Raw genomic sequence first — 13,298 nt, forward strand, 5'->3', positions numbered from 1 at the left:
TTTATGAAAAATGTCCCATGTGGGACTTCCCTGGCGTCCAGTGGTTAAGACTCCACGCTTCCACTGCAGGGGGCACCGGGGTTCCATCCCTGGTTGGGGAGCTGAGATCCCATGTGGCATGGTAAGTGCAGCAGTTACCGTGGGGCTTTCTTCATTCCATCTAGAGTCACTGACGGCGATGACTTAATCATAACAGAAAATGAAGTAGGAAAAATTGCACTGCACCTCGAGAAGGAGATGTTTAACTTGTTCCGAGTCACAGACAGTCGGTACAAGAGCAAGTACCGCAGCCTCATGTTCAACCTCAAGGACCCCAACAACCAGGTGCGTGTCCGACCGTCAGGAGCGGGGGCAGTCCTGGCCAGGGGCTGCCCAGGCCTGGGTTAGGGCACTGGGTCCCCCTGCGGCTGCGGGTGAGTGGCATGCTGTTCCCGTGGGGCCAGGCGCTCGCCAGCTGAGGTTCTTGCCACCTGCGCGCCTGTGTGCCTGCCGGGGCCCACGCTGTCTGGATCGGCCTCTTGACCTCTTGCCTGTGTTTAGAAGCAGGGCACATACTCTTGACTTTCCATTTCGCCTTGTTAACCCCCTGGCAGAAGGGATTTCTTCTACCTTTGTCCCTAACACTGTACCTTCTTCAGTCAATTGTGTTTTCTGTGAAGTGGTCTTTGTAGCAGGGTTAGTGCGGTGGGATACTGGAGATGAGCTGCCCGAATTCAGGGCCCTTGTTCTCCAAGCATCGATGGGAGGCTCCGGGCCCTCGTCCTGCCGCGGGGCAGGGGCTTGCCTTGCTGCCCACCTCCACATCCTCTCTAGTATCTTAGAGGGTTTTGAACGAGTGAACAAGAGATGTTTGTTTACAGGGGCTCTTGCATCGTGTTCTGCGTGAAGAAATCTCTTTGGCAAAACTTGTGAGAATGAAGCCAGAAGAACTTGTCTCCAAAGGGCTTTCCATGTGGAAAGAGAGATCGTCCAATCCTGTGTGTGCCGACGGGAGAGGCGGCTGCGGATGCCAGAAGCCTGACACCAACGCCGCCCCCAACCCCACCCCAGAGTGAATTAATAGCCTGTTGGCGTGAGAGAGTCCCCTTGGGAAAGAAGGGCTAAGGGTTCACGTTTGTCTGTCTTTTTCATCTTAGGTGATGGAGTCCGGAACTAACTTGCATAATGAGAGTAAGAAGCCGACCGTTAAACCGGAAACTATTCCCGATATGGAAGATTCTCCGCCAGTATCAGATTGTGATGTAAGCGTTTAGGATTTCCAGTGCTCACGAGAATTGACAAAGATGATCCCGTTCCAGGCGTTGTTAGGTGCCTGAATTACTGGGCAAGACACTGAGCTGACACAAGTGTGTGTAGTTGTATTGCTTCTCGAGGACTTGTATTCAGTAGTCCTTTTCCTCTTTTTTCAGTGGTTCTTAATCACGTGAGATGTTTTTTCCATGGGTGCTGCTAATTTGGAGAGGGGCTGGAAAAGAAATGACCTCCTCTGCTTCTTGTGCTTTAGGGACAGCAAGAATCGGTGCGGGCGGCCCCCGAGAGGAGCGCGGTACCGCTGCTGGGCCTTGGCGGCGGCACGCTGCAGAACACGACCGGGCAGCACCGCACGCACCTCTTTGACCGGAACTGTAAGATCTGCACAGGTGAGCAGATCTGGGGGGAGACTGTGGAGACCCTTCTCAGGATGGCTGCATTCAAACCAAGTCACATAGTGGAAAGGCTAGAATCGTTTCTTCAAGCCTAGGAAGTGAGCCCCTACCTTTATAGTGTTGTTGTTTTAAAGCAGTGATCGTCTGTCTACCCATGGGAAGCCTTTGCTCTCGAATGTGTGGGACTTCATGATGAAGGCCTGCCTTCTGTTCTCCAGGTCAGGTTCCATCGTCGGAAGATGAGCCAGCTCCGCAAAGACAAAAGTGGTCAACTTGTGCCAAGAAGGAGGACTCAAAGTCCAAGCGTGACAGCTCTGCCTCTGAGCCTGCTCTCAGCTCAGCCGATGATGCGGCCCCAGAAACTCTGCCTGAAAACACCTTGGAGCCAGACCTGGAAAGCCCTGCTCGCGCCCATTTGGAGGGAAAGTCCCTCCCGGTGCCTCCAGGGGATGGCCACCCCGAGCCCTCCGCCCTGGAAGGCGCCCCCTGTCCGGCCCCTGGTGGCGGCGCAGTGCTCACCACAGTCACGGTGTCCGGCCGAGACCCCAGGACTGCACCAGGCAGGCCGAGCACGGGCACGGCTCCCTCGGCAGCCCGCCCAGGCAGCGCCCACCCAGCAGAGCCCCGACAGGATGTCCCAAAGCCTCTGCCGACTTCCGTGACGGTGCCCAAGTCCATCTTGGTCAAGCCGTCCACGTTGCCCGAGCCCAGATACCTGCTGTCGGTCCCGCCGTCGCCAAGCATCAGGTGCTGCCCCCGTGTGTGGTCTGAGCAGCTGAGCTGTGGCCTTTCTTTCAGATGAAGAGAAGGAGCAGTAATGAGTGATTCAGTCGTTCGGCTCAGAAATCCACCCAGATATACAACTCTCCTCAATTTTCTATTTTAGAAAGGCGTTTTTTTAAAGCTTCAGTTTTAGGATGACTAATTATCACCTTAGACATATAGTTGTTGAAAACTGGAATTTGAATTTACAGCCATCCAGTTTATTGCCTATATAGTTTATATTTCTTTGACCAGAATGTGTTCATATCATTATGATGAAGGTAATTAATTTGAAAAAGTAAGCTATCAAAACTTGCAGGAATTCACTTTGCTTTTATAAACACGTGAAATAAATAAATAAATAAATAAATCTTGGGGATTCTTTGGGCAGAGAAAGATTCACGTATTTTCTGTGGTTCTGTTTTACAGCATCTCGGAGTCCCAGTCCCCTCCAGAAGGAGATACCACCCTCTTTCTGTCTCAACTCAGCACCATATGGAAAGGATTCATTAACATGCAGAGTGTAGCGAAGTTTGTCACTAAGGCGTTTCCTGTCTCTGGATATTTTGATTATCTCAGTGAGGTTAGAACCAGGAGGGAGAGAAGTGTGTGTGTGTGCATGTGCGTGCACGCGCGCGTTTTCCAAAGGCACTCTGATCCGGCGCTGGAGTCAGGCGTGTGACCACCTTCCTGCTGAGTGTCTGGACGCACAAGCACCTCTGAAGGCAAAATAAGGGTTGCCGGGCCGAGTCAGCAGGTTACGCAGTTTGGACAGTGGCGAAAATTGAAATGAGAAATCAGACCCTCCCTCTTTTCTGAAAAAGCTGAAGCTTGTCTTCCTTCTCCCTCTGTTCCGCTAGAGCTTGTGCAAAAGCTGGGTGTGCATGTGCCCACTGCAGGTGTGGCCAGACACGCGTGACCTGCCCTGGTGTGGAGGGGCACACGTGACAGGTCTTTTATTTTTCAAAATTAACGAAACAGCACTAGCACTTCAGACTTAAGAAAGAGTGCTCAGTCTCTTCTGAGACATACCTGGATCTTTCCTGTATGTGTATGTTCCTAAAAGACAACAGTAACACACTTTGCTAAATGTCATCCTATTTAGCAGAAGCTTATCCTCCTACCACCCTTGGGTTTGGTCACTCATAATTCCGGATGTTAGTCAACTAAGCAACATTTGACACAGTTATTGCCGCTGTGTTTGGGATAGTTGCAGTTGTCTTAGTTGTGAATCTCGGGTAGTTTGGGGTCTGTCTCTGTGACGGCCACGGTTCCACCGGCCATTGAATCAGAGCTCATTTCACTTAGGACCTGCCCGACACAATTCACATCGGCGGACGGATTGCCCCGAAGACAGTCTGGGATTACGTCGGCAAACTCAGGTCTTCGGTGTCTAAGGTACCTGCCCACAGTCTGACCTCTGCACCCAAGGAAGAAGGGGTTTGTTTACCCACGGCTCTTTTTTGACGTCTCATCTTGCGCGTTAATACTTGAAATGTCTCTAGTTGGTGAGATGTTTGCAGGTGGACGTTGAAGTTGATAGCTGGCTAACCTGTGAAGGGGGGTCTGAGTAGCATGACGGTGGAAGCTTTGTGAAAGCGCATGTGTGGTTCAGAGTTAGAAATACAGATGCTGTGTCCCTTCTTGTCTGAGCTGATGGAGGAGAGGTCGGGGGAGGTGGCTGGGCTGGAGTCTGTGAACCGCTGAGATGCGGACGCAGCTGTGTGTCTGCGTGTGCAGTGCTCTTTGGGGGAGGGGCTCTGGTTTTCACTGGGGTCACAGAAGGGTTACGACCCTGGTCTAGTTCAGCCCTCCCGTTTCGGAGCTGCGGGCAGCTCATCGCACGCTTAGTGGTCACTTAGCTCTGTGTCAGACGCTGCCCCAGACTGGCCCTGCACACAGAGTACCCCATCAGTACGAGAGCCCCAGGAGGTGGGCTCTGTATTGAGGACGGTGGGGCTAAGTAGTTTTAAAGCAAGTCCTCCGAAACCAAGATCAAACCCAGCAGTCTTGAGACTCGGGCCTGTGTCCTCTTCAGCAGCTCATTGTTCTGATGTGTTGGGCAGCAGGGCTGTGACAGTCAGAATCAGGGCTGGTCGCTTCTCTCCTCGCTTCCCTCCTGCTTTTGGGGCTTAGGTGCAAGGAGAAGGGGCTGCCTTTCCGAGTGGCCGCAGGTCAATGCTCCCCGCCCTCTGTTTGTTGCAGGAGCTGTGTCTGATCCGCTTCCACCCCGCGACGGAGGAGGAGGAGGTGGCCTACATGTCTCTGTACTCCTATTTCAGTAGCCGCGGCCGCTTCGGCGTCGTGGTAAACAACAGCAGGCACGTCAAGGACTTCTACCTGATCCCGCTGAGCGCCGCGGACCCCGTCCCCTCCAAACTCCTGCCCTTTGAGGGACCAGGTAGGCCCCAGGCTTCCGCCCACACGTCCCCCCGACGCCCTGCGGAGTCCGTCCCAGCGAGCTGCGTGCCTCACCTAGACCCGGCCTTTGGCAGCGGAACTTGGGAACAGGGGTGAAGCAGCGGATAGTGGAGGGTGGCACGGGAGGTCCCCTGAGGAAGGTGTGCATTGTCTTAGAAAAGTCCTGTGAAGAGGGACAACCCCGTCCGGAGCCCGCCCGCCTGGCATGAGCAGGGTGTTGCTGGCAGGGGCTGGGCAGTGCCGGGAGGGCGGGGCCTGGGCCTGGCCTGCGGGCTTGGCTCCTTGCAGGCGTCAGGCAGAGCCTCTTGGCTGCAGGCATTCGTTTTGAGGAGAAACGAAAAATAGCGTTGAGAGACAGGAACTAGTTCTAGAAATAGTCACTTTGAAATCTGCTGCTCGAATGCGTGTCTTTGGCAGACCACGTTTTGGTCACTCATTCCTTAGAAAGTGCTGCTTCTAAAGAATTATTTCCAGGCTGACCAGGAAGAAAGTTCAGGCTTCTCAAGGGAGCTAAGGGTGATTCCAAGGGGGGCGTGGTCTCTGGGGACCCAACTCCCCTTCACCCTGAGAAGTTGACGGGACTTAAGTCTCGCCTAAATGGGAGTGTCTCCTTGTCCATGGCGCCCCCAAAACGGCTAAGCCTAAAAGATGCTGAGTGTAACCCGCGGTGAGGGCTCTTGAAGCACCTGCTTCTACAGGCAGTAGCTACGCCCGCGCCCGGCGCCTCCGTGTCCATGGCCAGCGCCCCTGCCGCGGCCAGGCACTTACGCGCCCCGGCAGGTCTGCGGCTTGGCCCAGCGTCCTGGTCGGTCCCCGTGACCGCAGGGCTCGTGTCCCCTGACACAACACACAGAACTGTCTCAGTGCCAAACACGTTAGAAGCCAAGCTCTCCGGGGGGCTGTCCCACTCCTCGCGCTAAAGCGGTGCCGCCTGACGGGCAGCAGGGAGGGCTGTGGCCGAGGTTCTTGGCGGGCAGCTCCCGGGGCGCCGGCCAGCTCCCTGGACGCCGTGTTCCCGAGGCAGCGGTGACGGTGGTGAAGCCGACTTCCCGATACCGTGAAGAGCCTCCGGTCAGTCACAAGGGCGGAAGCCCGTGCGGGGCCTAGTGTGAGCGTAGATCCTGTGACACGCACACTCTGCGCGTCTGTAGCAGCGGGACCTGGGAGGTGACGAAGCCCTGTTTCACCCGTGTTGGAGCCCCTCTCACGGCTCCACCTGCAGAGCCCGCGATGGGGTCTTGCCTGACACCGTCCCGGTGCACCTTGTCACACGAGCAGGGTGCTGCCAGGTTCGGGGCCACACACAGACCCTGAGGGGGGCAGAGGTGGACGAGGTCAGGCGTGGTGAGGAGGCAGGGGTGCGGGGGCCACCGAGGAAACCCCCGGTTGGAGCCGCGGCGGGAGCTGGTGCAGTGCTGGGTTGGGGCCCGGCTGGCAGAGGGAGGGGGCCGCGCTGGGTGTTCCGGGGTGACACGGGGACAAGGAAGGCTGGGCAGGGCGCCCACCTCATCTGCTAAGTGACCACACTTGATGACCAGCGGAGTGGACATCACTCCTCCACCTGCATTGCCAAGGCTGTCACTTCCTGAAGGGGATGCTCAAAAGCCTGCAGGTGTTCCTCCACAATAGAGAACGAATGTTTCATTAAAATAAAGTAGTAGGAGGGGTTTTGGAAACGTGATTGTACGGGAAATTTTACCATAAACTTTTAAAGACTTTGTTTTTCAATCGAAGGGCTTCTAAATCTCAGCTTGTTTAATTTAGTATATATGTTTTTAATTCTAAGGGCTTTATTCACGGAAGGAAGAGCAGTCAGATGGGACGCTGGGCCTAGGCCAGGGTGCCCGGCCCTCCCGAGGGGGTGGGGGGCGCCTGTCGAGGGCCCTCGGGCATCTAAGGTGTGGACCACCCTGAGCAGAGGACAGGGACCTGCCTTCCGAGGCACTGCCGGGAGAGGTCCATTCTCTTAGGCTGGCTCCATCCGTGGTGTCTGCCTTCTGTCCTCACTCTTAACTGCTTCCTGAACAGCAGACCGTTTCCGTGACTTGCAGTATTGTCAGATAAAAGCACGTCTTCAGTTTTTGCGTGTCTTCCTGCGTAGCTGTGTACAGATGTTGTAATCAAAGGCAAAATGGTGCTGAATGGAAAGTGCTTCTCTCTCCTTTGAAATCAATGAATATTTCATGGAAACTGGCCATTGTTTGTCTGAATTTGAACCATTTGGTAGCTCTTGGTGCCCATCCAGGTGCACTGTGAGGGAGGACTGTCTCCACCTTGCTTTGCCTCAGCCGACGCCAGTGTGCTTCTGGCTGTGCAGGCGGCGGTGCTGCGCTGGGGGCGCCTGGACACGGGCGGGCGGACGGACGGATGGACGACGCTCTCCTCACTGGGACGCGGAGCCCTGGCTTTGCTCAGGTCTTAGGGACCCAAGAGTGGGAGCGGGCGAAGTCTGCATGGGAGCCGAGTGTGGCGGGCGGGCAGCTGCTTCTCCCTGTATTTGCTGGGTCTCTGCCCAAGTCCTCTTTGAGGATGTTTGTTGCTAACTCTAGCACAGTTTCTGTTCCCGCAGGTGTGGACGTTTTGTCTTGTCGGACTCAGACCATAAAAAGGTGTTCACTGTAAATACTGAATAGTGGAGCATGCCAGGTTGATTTAGGGGTAAAAGCCTCATTTGATAGTTGGGCAGCTTTCAGCTGGTTTATTAATTAAAACTAAACCTCGTCTCCCACTGTGCCACGTCCAAGGTGCATGGGGGCTGCTTCCCCCGCGGCCCTGTTGCTGACACACCCGGACACAGATCCTGGTTTGGGTCTTGGCTCAGGAAATCCACACACACCTTTTCAGCTGTCCCTCGTCCCTGGGTTTGTCCACTTCTCTCTTTGTACGGGTGGTCTGGGGCTGACCCGTTCTTTCACCGTGAAGACTCGGGGACCTACATGCAGCTAGGAAGGCTCGTTTCAACCAGACGGTTCATTGTGGACACGTTTGCTCCCGCACTTCGGAGGGGGTCGGGCAGGGGTGCCGACACCCCGGTGCTCAGTCTGACCAGTACCCCTTGTCTGGAAATGATAGTTCAGTGGCCTCCCACCTAGTTCTCATCTACTTGATGAGTCATAAGCCTCACCACTACCCTCAAAGGGAGGTCGGTAAGTAAGCACCCCCCTTGTAACCATGGGACAGAGGCCCTGTGCGGAGCCGACGGGCGCCCCGGGCCCCCAGAGGGAGCCCTGTCTCTGCACGCAGCCAGCGTGCTCACTGCTGCTGCGCCGTCTCGGGGCGCCCTTTCCTCTCCAGGGGTCACACTCAACAGTGGGCGCGCCCACAGGGGCCCCAGGCAGAAAATGGGGCCTTCGGGGGAAAGCTGCCCCTGCCACCGCCCCAGTGGTAGTAGCCCTTTGACTGTGTCCAGCGTGCCCTTGCCAGGCGCCTGTCGTGAGGGTGCGGAGCGGGGTGGAGCCAGACGTGCCCTCACCTCCCTGAAGGTCACTGCCGAGACCCCGGTAGCACTGTGAATCATATTCTTCCACGAGTCAGTCATCTCCACGGTGCTAGTTACATTTCAAGTCTCCATGCAGCCATAACGTGCACAGGGGAAGTAGAGAAGGTTTGACTGCTTCAAAAACAGCCCAATTCAAATGTCAAATCCTGGGGAAGATTAGTGGGGAAATGCATAACTAACACTCCTCCAACTCTGGAGCTTTGTTAGCTCGCTTACGGGTGTGTGTAGATGAAGTAGTTGAGAGCTGAAAGCATTTAAAAATACTAGCTGCTTAGTTAGATGCTGGTCTCCAGGGAGTTTACTGTTTTCGAAACAAATGTAAATGTTAAGTAATTGAATCCTACCCTCAGCTGTGATGCCTGTGGCCCCAAAGGGTAGAGTCTAGAGAATTTTGCCAAGTCTGGGGTGTATCCTTTTTGTTAGGAGGCATATAAAGCTGTTGCCAGTTGTAGGGCTGGCACACCTCCCGAGGACAGGACCCCATCTCCCTGGATTTAACGCAGTGCCTTAGCCTCCTAAAATATGCTGTTGAAACAAAATTTTGGTGCCGTGTTTATCGTTTCTCCCTAACTTACTGATCTGTGACGTGGGCTTCTCTGTTCCCCTGTTGGTATTCCAGGTTTGTTATTACTGTGAGGGTGGCGGAGCCGTACAGAAACAGTAGCATTCCTGGTCCAGTGCACCACAATCCAGAATGTGTGGACCAAGAATTTGTTAAGAAATCATTATGTTTTAAGAACTGTGCAATGTTCTGAAATTCCCAGCGTGTTCTCCACGTGGTGTGTCCTCTGTTGCCCCTGTCCTGAACACCTTTGGGCTTTAAGCCGCACGTCCTGTGTTGACAGAGACCTGAGCGTTCGGTAGCTTTTGAGAAGTTACTGGTCATTGAATGTCTTTCTAAACCTGCAAGAACATTTGTTTTAGGCATTTTGGTCAGCATCACTTTTCCCATCAATTGTCATTTTGACACCAGTGACTCATGAACTTACCGAAGGGCGTGTGCTATATCGATCCGTATAATTTTGTTGATCATTATAATTGAGTTGTAGAATTGGTCCTTAATTGAACCTTTAATTTTAGTATGAATAGCTTAATTTACATATTGCAGCTCATAAGTTAAAGTCGAAAGGGGGTGCTGCCTTCCTGATTTGTAGCAAGAGGCAAATGAAGGTACACGGCTAAGAGTTTGTTTAGAAAACATCCTGGTACATACAGGCTTCACTCCCAGTAGGTGAACGGCCTGGAGTGTGTGCGTGCTGGCCTTCCCCACCTCCCCCAGCGCGCCTCTACCCTAGCGTTGTGTATAATTGAAAACCTGTAATAATTTTAGCACTGGGCGAATGCGCGTGTGCATTGGGCCCTTGGTTTTGTGGTCTGTGGGCCCGTCAGGCTGGGCAGGTGCGCGGTGCAGTCTGCGTCTTTTGCGGCCGGTCTTCGAACACTTGGTTCTATTTTGCCACAGAATTTCCCCCTCCTCCTCCCTCTGGAAACCATCCCCCCGCTGCCCTTCACACCCAGAGTTGACCCCTGAAGGACAAAAGCTACAATTCGATTCTAAAATTTGCACAACTGTTTTGCTTTTTAGGTCTTGAGTCACCGCGTCCAAACATAATACTGGGGTTAGTAATCTGCCAAAAAATACAGCGGCCTTCAAATGCTGGCGAATCAGACAAGACAGAGGAGAAGCGGCCCCGTATTCAGACACAAGAAGAAATGGATGCCGTCCACCCCAGAATGCCAGCAGCCCTGCTCCCTGAGAAGAAGCCCCGCAAGTACCCGCTGCGCCCAGGGAACGCGGCTGTCAGCACCACACCCCCGGGGTCTCCCCCACCCCCAGCCCCTCCTCCAGAAGCACCAGGTGCGCCGGCCTCATCTTCCAGGTTACAGATACCGTCGTCGCTCAAACCAGGAGCCACGAACACTGTCACAGCATCACCCGCGTCAGTGACGGTTGCGGTGGCCGCTTCCTCTGTCACTTCCTCTTCTTCACCCCTAGAATATATCCTGCAGACTCTCTTCGGGAAGAAGAAGGCGTTTGACACCCCCACCGAAGAGCCTGCCGAGTCGGCCCCAGCCCCCCACCAAGACTCGAGAGCCAAAGCCGGCGGCGGGGTGCCGTCGGCGCTTCTGCTGGACCCAATTGTCCAGCAGTTTGGTCAGCTCTCCAAAGACAGAGCTCTGGAGGAGGAGGAAGACGACAGGCCGTATGACCCCGAGGAAGAGTGCGGTCCTGAGAGAGCCTTGGACACTCAGCTCGGAGACCGCGGGAGACGCCAGGACGCGGACAAGGCCGCGGAGGCAGCTGAGCGGGAGGAGGTGGCCTATGACCCGGAGGACGAGACGATCCTAGAAGAAGCCAAAGTGACCGTGGACGACCTGCCCACCAGAATGTGTGTGGACGCGCACGGCGGGCCTGGCCTGCAGGCGCCCTCCCTGGCCGAGCGGCAGCAGATGATAGAGGAGCTCACCAAGCAGATCGAGGAGCAGCAGAAGCAGGTGGAGGAGCAGGAGGAGGCGCTCAGGCAGCAGAGGGCGGCCGTCGGGGCCTCCATGGCCCACTTCTCCGTGTCGGATGCGCTCATGTCGCCGCCGCCGCCCAAGCCCGCGCTGCTGCCTCAGGAGCCGCAGGCCGCGGCCAAGGCGGCCGCGCCCCCCGCTGGCAGCCAGGCCCCGGGCCCGAGCGCCGAGGCGCGGCTGAGCCGGGACCCGCGGCAGGCCCGGCGGCTGGCCACGGAGAGCAACGAGAGCGAGGCCGCGCCCCGAGGCCCCCGCCGGCCAGAGTAGCGCCCGGAGGGGCCGCTGCTCCCCCGGGGCCACTTCCAGCCCAGGAGGAGCCAGAGTCAGCCCCTCCACCGTGGGCTCCGGGCGAAGAGGCCCCACTGCCGGCCAAGCAGGACGGCCCCCTGCGCGAGCCCACAGAAAGCCCGGGGCCTGCGGGCGCGGAGGGCGCGGCCAGGCCTGCCCGGAAGGTGCTGCTGCCCACGCTGCAGGGCACCTCCTTCCAGCCCCTCTTCCCTTGGCAGCACGACGGCCAGACCTTCCACCCTCCCGGAAGAAGGGATTCTTTCTCGGGTCCAGTGTACGCCTGTCAGGAAAAACCTCTGGGCTCTTGCCAGTACGAGGATCAGAGAAATGCTCAGTTTCCCGAAAAACGTGACTCCCTGGCAGCTGAAACCGAAAGAGACAGAGAGCCACAGCCCAGGCCGGCTGAGGGGGCCGGCACGTTCCCCACCGCAGCAGAGAAAGGGGGGCCTCGGCCCCAGTTCCAAGGCCAGCGGGAGCCTGCACCGCGCGTTCTCGGGATGTCGGGCCTTCACGGCCCCAATTTCACAGGCCCACGGGGGCCAGTCCCTCCGATCTCGGAAGAGAATTCTAATAACGATGGGCCGAGGGGGGCCTCCACCAGGCAGATTCGGGCCCCCAAACGGGCCCATCCCTTCTTTGTTCTCAGGGCCACACGGGCCACCTCCCTACAGGGATGGGAGGGGCCCACCCGTCTCCCATGTGGGCGGGCCCAGGGGAGCAGGGCCGCCTCCATTTGGAGACCGCAAGGACCCCCACGGGGAGAAGAGGGAGTTCCCGGAGGCCCCGTACGGTGAGGCCTCGGGCCCCCCTGGCCAGAGCGAGGGGCCCGAGCAGGCCCCGTTCCTGGGAAACGGGCACCGCGCCTTTCCAGTTCGGGGGCCAGAGGAGGCCTGTGCTGTCACAGTTCAAAGGACCCCGAGGTGGCCCTCCTCCCCCTCAGTTCAGAGGTCAGAGAGGCCCCCACCGCGGGCCACTTTGTGGGCCCGAGGGGGCCACACCCTGGGCAGTTTGAAGGCCCAATGGGCCAAGCTCCTGGATTCGTGCCGGGACCCAGGGGGATGCAGCCTCAGCGGTTCGAAGAGCAGAGGGTCCACTCGCCGCCCAGGTTCACCGGCCAGAGGGCACCGGCGCCCTTGCCCTTTGGGGGGCCCCGGGGGGCCACTCCCTTCCCGGAGAAGAGCGAATCGGTGCTTCCACACTTCCACTGCCAGGGCCCGGCCACCCCAGAGCCAAACCGGCACCCCGGGCGCTGCTGGAGCTGCCCAGCCACCCACCGCGCCGGCCCCAGGCCCCGAGGCCGAATTCCGCGAGGGCAGGGGCCACGAGTACAGAGGCCCAGGCTGCAAGGGGCGGCCCCGGGACAAGGCCCCGGAGGAGCCCGAGGCCCCGCCGCCCGACAGCCGCCCGGGCCAGGCCTTCGAGGACCGGCGGCGCGAGCGGGAGCGTGGGAAGCCCTGGGAGCGGGAACGCGGCCGGACCTGGAGCCGCGAGCAGGACTGGGACCGAGGCCGAGAGTGGGACCAACCCCGCGACAAGGACACTGGCCGCGAGTGGGACCGCGGCCGCGAGCGCAACGCGGGCAGGGCCGAGCGGCGCGAGTGGCACTGGGCCCGAGGACGGAGCTGCCACCGCAACCGCAGACGTGAGCGGGAGAGGTCCTGCAGCAGGGACCACGAAGGCGACAAGGCCCGCAAGGAGGAGCACCGCAGGGACCGCAGTCGGAGCCCGGAGCGACCCCGGGACCCCAAGGCCGTGGCCCCGCGGGGCGCCGCCCTTGCCACCGAGACCTAGGGCCGTGAAGCCGCGCTCACGTGCTAAGCAGGTGGTCTTGGAAAGAGCTGGGAGCTGACGCACAGGACAGAACCTTCTGGACTTGAGAAATTACTGTAATTTTGTGTGTGATTATTTCTTACAAAATTTCACACCTTTACAATTCTGACGCTTTTTAAATAAAAACAAAAAACTAAGAAGTCTTTAACATGTCCATTTGAATGTACTGAAATGGGAAAGTATCTACAAGAGCATATTGCTTTTCAGAGTATAAAGTTATCTTTTCTCATAACTTGACTGTTGTAAATTTTAAGGGAGTTTAGTGGACCTCAGAGCCATACCTTTCCTGACATCTTCTCATCTGTGATACCTGTTTCCAGAAGCTAACTTCACAG

General features: G+C 57.1%; 1 protein-coding gene across 1 annotated transcript in view; it reads left to right on the top strand.

The window, feature by feature from the left end:
* LOC307053766 (death-inducer obliterator 1-like) overlaps positions 1-12,924 on the top strand; it is a gene marked incomplete at both ends in the record, with an annotated part of 28,698 nt that extends 15,774 nt beyond the window's left edge. Inside the window, 16 exon segments of the mRNA XM_079705249.1 lie at positions 165-324; positions 861-977; positions 1,137-1,241; positions 1,505-1,640; positions 1,865-2,393; positions 2,838-2,991; positions 3,717-3,806; positions 4,614-4,809; positions 9,914-11,089; positions 11,092-11,720; positions 11,722-11,984; positions 11,986-12,091; positions 12,093-12,347; positions 12,349-12,359; positions 12,361-12,407; positions 12,410-12,924. Of these exon segments, the coding sequence (XP_079561375.1) occupies positions 165-324; positions 861-977; positions 1,137-1,241; positions 1,505-1,640; positions 1,865-2,393; positions 2,838-2,991; positions 3,717-3,806; positions 4,614-4,809; positions 9,914-11,089; positions 11,092-11,720; positions 11,722-11,984; positions 11,986-12,091; positions 12,093-12,347; positions 12,349-12,359; positions 12,361-12,407; positions 12,410-12,924 (4,489 nt within the window).
* Between the last annotated feature and the right edge of the window lie 374 nt (positions 12,925-13,298).

Source organism: Hyperoodon ampullatus, assembly GCF_949752795.1.
Source record: "Hyperoodon ampullatus genome assembly, chromosome: 5".
Taxonomy (NCBI): domain Eukaryota; kingdom Metazoa; phylum Chordata; class Mammalia; order Artiodactyla; family Ziphiidae; genus Hyperoodon; species Hyperoodon ampullatus.